General features: G+C 45.1%; 1 protein-coding gene across 1 annotated transcript; it reads right to left on the reverse strand.

Annotated features, from left to right (window-relative positions):
* Positions 1–385: 385 nt before the first annotated feature.
* On the reverse strand, positions 386–802 carry LOC138671927 (late histone H2A.2.2-like). The gene has a single exon (XM_069760047.1). It carries the CDS (start codon positions 800–802, stop codon positions 386–388), a length of 417 nt encoding a protein of 138 aa, XP_069616148.1.
* Between the last annotated feature and the right edge of the window lie 6,209 nt (positions 803–7,011).

Genomic DNA, 7,011 nt, shown 5'->3' on the forward strand with positions numbered 1-7,011 from the left:
GACTTCTAGCTCCGACCAGCGATGGCACAGCGGGATCCAGATCGCTGCTGCGTGTCAAACACAACGAGATTGCTATCCAGGACGCTGCAACGTCCCGGATCGTTGTCTTTCAAAGTTGCTGAGTGTGACGGTACTTTTAGAGTTACTGCAGACTTTTCAATTTAGACCAGACAACTCTTAACAACTGTTCCTCCATATATAACCAGATGAAGCAACCAAATACATTTCATAAATTAAGGAAACATTTAAATGCTTACCAGTGAGTGGATGTAAAAAAAGATTTTAATTAAGATACATTAAAAACTACAGGTAATACTACAGGGAACATATATAGGAAATACAAACAGATGCTTTCTAACAAAGTCCAAAATCTAGTTAGATAGCATCAGAACTCCTGAGACTCTACGGTTTTAGGTTCCTGTGAGGACAAGTCTCTTGCAGTCTTCTTGGGCACTAGGACCGCATGGATATTTGGTAGGACACCACCCTCTGCAATGATGACCCCATCAAACAGTTTGCTCAGTTCCTCATCATTCCTGACAGCCAGTTGGATGTGTCGGGGCAGTATCCTGGATTTCTTATTTTCCTTGGCTGCACTTCCTGACAGCTCCAGGATCTCAGCACACAGGTATTCCAGGATGGCTGCTAGATAGATGCTGGCTCCAGATCCAATCCTCGTAGCATACTTTCCCTTCCTCAGGAACCTGTGGATACGGCCCACTGGGAACTGGAGCCCTGCCTTGGCAGATCTGGAGATCTTTGCACCTGCAAGTTTCTGGACTTTCTTGCCACGACCAGACATGATCAGAATAACTAGGGGGAGAAATAAAGTCCATTTATTATGTTGATAACATTGATGAAGGAAACAATAGCAAAACACTTGTGCCAGTTACCACATTTCAGAGATGCACCATGTGCTTACTGTTTCAGTGTAGAGATCAGTCTGTAGAGCATTGAGAGTCCAGTAGCACCCACTCATTACATTACTTATGATATACAATGAAGGGTGCAACCCCACCAATACACATTCACCTGTTTAGCAATGCTTTGAGTTGGTGTTAATAACCAGAGCTGTAGTTAGTGTGTTTTCTTGTCTATAAAGAACAGAGAGGGACAACGTATGCAGCAAGCTAGGGGATATTTTGGGCATGCCACTGGCTTCAACCACATCCATGCCCATTTACCACTTTTCTACACTGGCATGAGGAAACTCAGAGGGGCATTGAGCAGACACCCAAGACTGAAGGGTGTAGACCCAAATCCTGGACAGTTGAGACTGGAAATGAGCAGATCAATTCACTGGACTCTGGTCCAGTGCCCAGGAAATTGGTACCTGAAGGGAGGCCCACAAATCTTACTTTCTGGTGTCCCCAGCACAGCATTTGATTAGCAAGAACTGGTGTGACATTGTCCTGTGGATTTCCACCACCACCCTTGGTTTGTTTCGGGTGGGCTGAATGTGATAACAGCAGAGACAATTTACCTTATTCACTTAACAGGATTATAGGTCTCAATTTACAGTCAAGGTCAGACTGACCCAGCGGGACACTGGTGTATTCCCCTGTGAAGCCCCACCTCAAGCAGTACAGAGAGGGGGGCCCACTGTTTTCAATTGCATGTGTGTCCGAGGATGCACATTCAATTGTAATGCATTGCCCCACTGCAAAAGTTAAATGAAGTTGCTGACTAATGGAAGTGTGCCTGTTGCAAGTGGCCCATGACAGTGATGTCACCATCGTGCACACTCCATCATATAATTTACCTTAGGAGACAGTGTTCCATGGGGCAGGGTATGGAACAAAAGGGAGGTTGTTACTGTGTAGGTGTAGGGGATGCGATAGTGGCTTGAGGGGTACAAGGCATCAAACTGTCCAGTAGTCAAGTGATACTGCTACATTTAATGTTTTGTCATTGTGTCTCATAATGACTACTGCTATACACACATAGTAATGCCCTTACATGTTTGTGCACCCTGTTGATAGGGAAAGTAATCATTCCGGGGCCAGTTTAGGGTTAGGGGAGTAGTATCACCATTTGGCCACTAGATGGGGCTTTGTAGCAAATAGAATAGGAGGGGCACAGTGGAAATAAGTGAGTGAGAGCTTCCTGCTTTAGTTCAGTTGGGGCCTGGGTGCCTGTACAGCTCACAGGGCTAGCTAGCCCAGGGCACGATGTGCCCTGTAACGTTCTTCTAAGGCCGGCTTCACACTCAGCGTATGAAAATACGGTCCGTATAGTACGGCCGTAATATGCTGAAATGTCCCGAAAATAGTGGTCCGTAGCTCCTCCGTAGGCAGGGTGTGTCAGCGTTTTTTGCGTATGGCATCCTCCGTATGTAATCCGTATGGCAGCCGTACTGCGTGGTTTTCTCGCAGGCTTGCAAAACCAACCTACCGCTATAGAAATGATCCATGTGTCCCAAAAAAAAAAAAATATATATATATATATATATATATATATATATATATATGTCATTAGACACATATATGTATATATATTAATATTTTTTCCAGCGCTATACAGCTTGAAAGCCGGTAATTCAATTACCGGCTTTTTCCTTCTCCTTCCTAAAACCCGACATGATTTGAGACATGGTTTACATACAGTAAACCATGTCTTCTCTCCATTTTTTTTTTTTTTGCAGATTCCACACTACTAATGTCAGTAGAGTATCTGCAAAATTTGGCCGTTCTAGCTCTTAAAATAAAGGGTTAAATGGCGGAAAAAATTGGCGTGGGCTCCCGCGCAATTTTCTCCGTTAGAGTAGTAAAGCCAGTGACTGAGGGCAGATATTAATAGCCTGGAGAGGGTCCATGGTTATTGGCCCCCCCCTGGCTAAAAATATCTGCCCCCAGCCACCCCAGAAAAGGCACATCTGGAAGCCTGGGAGCTTTCTAGGAAAGTTCCCACGATCTATGAACATCCAGCAGAGGGCGCCTCACCGCAAATGAAGCTAAATATAGCTCATTGATCTATATTTAGACTCATTCCCCGGGGTTTTGCAGCGAGGAGTAGCATTGCATTAGCAAAGCTCCTTGCTGCAAAAGGTTTTAACCCCTTCAGAAGGATTTACATCGTTGGACGTTACAGATCTGCGGAGGGTAAGTATATTGTTGGTTTATTATGTTTTTTCTTTCACAGAACGAGGGTCTTCAGTGACTGGATTGGGCGTAGAATAAAATACTCCAACAACCATTGTTTTTATTTCATTAAAATAATTTTAAATAATGTGTTTGTGTTTTATTTAACCCTTTACTACAATTGGATTAATAATGGATAGGTGTCATAATTGACGCCTCACCATTATTAATTAGGCTTAATGTCACCTTACAATAGCAAGGTGGCATTAACCCTTCATTACCCCATATCCCACCGCTACACGGGAATGGGAAGAGAGTGGCCAAGTGCCAGAATAGGCGCATTTTCCAGATGTGCCTTTTCTGGGGTGGCTGGGGGCAGATGTTTTTAGCCAGGGGGGGGGGGGCAATAACCATGGACCCTCTCCAGGCTATTAATATCTGCCCTCAGTCACTGGCTTTACTACTCTGGCGGAGAAAATTGCGCGGGAGCCCACGCCAATTTTTTCCGCCATTTAACCCTTTATTTTAAGAGCTAGAACGGCCAAATTTTGCAGATACACTCTACTGACATTAGTAGTGTGGAATCTGCAAAAAAAAAATGGAGAGAAGACATGGTTTACTGTATGTAAACCATGTCTCAAATCATGTCGGGTTTTAGGAAGGAGAAAGAAAAATCGGTAATTGAATTACCGGCTTTCAAGCTGTATAGCGCTGGAAAAATTATTAATATATATACATATATGTGTCTCACTGACATATATATATATATACCTATTCTATGTGTACACATTTATTCTACCTATTCTACTGTAAGCTGTCAGTGTGATTTTACTGTACACCGCACTGAATTACCGGCTTTTCTCTCTAACAGCGCTGCGTATTTCTCGCAAGTCACACTGCTTGTCCGTGTGTAATCCGTATTTTTCACGCTTCCATAGACTTTCATTGGCGTATTTCTTGCGCAGTACGGTGACAAACGCAGCATGCTGCGATTTTGTACGGCCGTAGAAAGCCGTATAATACTGATCAGTAAAATACGGCAGATAGGAGCAGAGGCATAGAGAATAATTGTGCCATATTTTTTGCGAGTTTTATGGACGTAGTTTCTGCGCTCTTACGTCCGTAAAACTCGCAAGTGTGAAGCCGGCCTAAGAAGTAGGCCCAGCAGTAATATTCAGGGGGGCCAGAATTAAGAACAGAGTACAGCAACAACAGTGCAGTAATAGTTGGACTACAGCTGCTGGACAGAAGGAGGCTGAGCAAAGTGGGAGAAGGTGCACCAAGATGTGGCAGGTTTTTTTGCATGGGCTGCCATTCTCAGGATCGGGGTAAAACAGCAGGGAATGCCCCCACAAAAGGCAGAAATACTGAAAATGAGGACACTGTGGGACCATATTCTACAGACCATCCCAAAAGCAGGCTTAGCGACATGCAAGGGTCAAAGATACTGGTGCCTGATGCTGTACCAGAGTGTGCCCTGGATGACAAGTTGCTGTGTAAACATGTTGAAGTGAAACTGGACTGTGACTATTCTTGGAATCATCTGCAGAGGTAACTGTCCTGTATCGGGAAAGCCCTGATGGTGTAGAGGAGCAGCACCGAGGTACTTTAAATGGATGGGCCCATGTGATACAGGGATTACTGTTGGCCATGACTACTGCCCTGGCCCTTACACAGGGCGGCACTGTAGCATCTTCATGTAGTGTAGAAGTTAAGAAAAAAGTGGGGAGTGTGCTCTAGAAGAGAAACTATAGATCTATTTTCTGCAGAGACAGATCTGGGCTGAAAGTAGTGATTGCAGACTGCTGGATGAATAGCCAAGATTAAGGACATAACTGTCACATGTACACCAAATACAGAGCTCCTGTGATCACTGCATTACCTATATAAAACGTCACTGGTGATCACCATTACCTGTACACTACATACAGAGCTCCAGTGATCACTGCATAGTCTACACACTATACATCGCTCCTTAAGTCACTCATGATTGCTGTATTACCTGTACTCTATATACAGAGTACCTGTGTACAATGTCACTGGTGATCACAATTACTTGTATACTAGTGGCATGTAAAATTTTGGACACCCCTTGTCAAAACAACTTCTTGTGAACAGTTAAGCAAGTTAAAATGATCTGTAGAAGGCCTTGTCATTTAACTTGAGACCTTTTAGAGATCATTTCATCTTAGACTTAACTTCACAATAACAGCAATTTTGATCAGTAGTGCCCAGACTTTAACATGCCACCATGTATGTCTCTGCTGATGCCTGTACACACATATATAAGCTTGTGCATAATGTCACTGGTTGTAATAAGTGTTAGTATTGTGGTTTTTATTCATGATCAGTATTGTAGTATTCGGTCACCATGTGGTAGTAGTATGTGGTTTGGTCATGGTGTGGTGGTATTCTCCTTTGTATGTGCTATTCTAACCAAAGAATTCCTTTAATGTAAACTACCATAATTGTACATCCCAGTTATGGTGTCCACAGTAGAAGTGCAGGAGCTGCCTGTGTTTTACAGTGGATGCTCCACTATAGCATCTTACAGATATTTGCTTTTAGCTGTAGGGTGTGCTCCTAGAGTCAACTGCCCCTGTGGGTCTCAGTTTATAGTCCAACCTAGTTCTTGTTGGGAGGGTATGGGGCAACCACCACACTTGTGGCTAGAACAGTTCTTAGGGTCCAGAAGCCATGAGCATTTCTGTCAAAAGCTGCTGTTATGTCTCATTAGTAGCCCATTTTCCTAATCCAGACCATCAGCACCCTCTGGGGCATTTTAGAGTCAGCCAGACCCCATTTGGCCTGTGGCCTTCCCGTTACAGCAAGTCTGTGCACAAGTTACAGCCTCACGTTTTCCCTAGACACCGATCCAGGCTTAATGCTCTGACTGACTACCCTCAGGGGACTCTATAGTACTTCACCACCAACGAGCCTCTTCAGCCTGTAATGTAGCGATGGAGGCTGGTCCTTGACCACTGTTATCTGGATCCAGAACCTTGAGTGGTGTAGCTATGGTCTCCAGTGCTTGACCATTGTTGTCAGAGTCTGGGTTTTGCAGGTACACACAGCTGCAGCCTATGGTCCCAGCTGCTGGAACTGCCTCGGAAATAGCTGCCACTTCCCTTAAGGTACCATCACACTGAACGATATCGCTAGCGATCCGTGACGTTGCAGCATCCTGGATAGCGATATCGTTGAGTTTGACAGGCAGCAGCGATCAGGATCCTGCTGTGACATCGCTGGTCGGAGCAGAAAGTCCAGAACTTTATTTTGTCGCTGGACCTCCTGCAGACATCGCTGAATCGGCGTGTGTGACGCTGATTCAGCGATGTCTTCACTGGTAACCATCGGGTTACTAAGTGCAGGGCTGCGCTTAGTAACCGATGTTTACCCTGGTTACCAGCGTAAAACAAAAAAAAACACACTACATACTTACATTCCGGTGTCTGTCTCCTGGCGCTGTGCTTCTCTGCACTGAGCGCCGGCCAGCCAGAAAGCAGAGCACAGCGGTGACGTCACTGCTGTGCTTTCTGGCTGGCGCTCACAGTCAGTGCAGAGAAGCACAGCGCCGAGGACAGACACCGGAATGTAAGTATGTAGTGTTTGCTTTTTTACGTTTACGCTGGTAACCAGGGTAAACATCGGGTTACTAAGCGCGGCCCTGCGCTTAGTAACCCGATGTTTACCCTGGTTACCGGCATCGTTGGTCGCTGGAGAGCTGTGTTTGACAGCTCTCCAGCGACCACACAGCGACGCTGCAGCGATCGGCATCGTTGTCTAGATCGCTGCAGTGTCGCTTAATGTGACGGTACCTTTAGAGCGCAAACTTCTCCTGCTTGGATGCACCAACCTTATATTGAGGACTGACTGTCACCTGACCAAGAGCACCAATTTGGTCCTTCCTGTAACTCCCTTTGGATCAGTT

Source organism: Ranitomeya imitator, chromosome 3 (genome assembly GCF_032444005.1).
Source record: "Ranitomeya imitator isolate aRanImi1 chromosome 3, aRanImi1.pri, whole genome shotgun sequence".
Lineage (NCBI taxonomy): Eukaryota > Metazoa > Chordata > Amphibia > Anura > Dendrobatidae > Ranitomeya > Ranitomeya imitator.

Bases quoted from the DNA above. Each gene is read 5' to 3' on its own strand.
- LOC138671927 (XM_069760047.1), bottom strand. From the start codon at position 802: ATGTCTGGTCGTGGCAAGAAAGTCCAGAAACTTGCAGGTGCAAAGATC.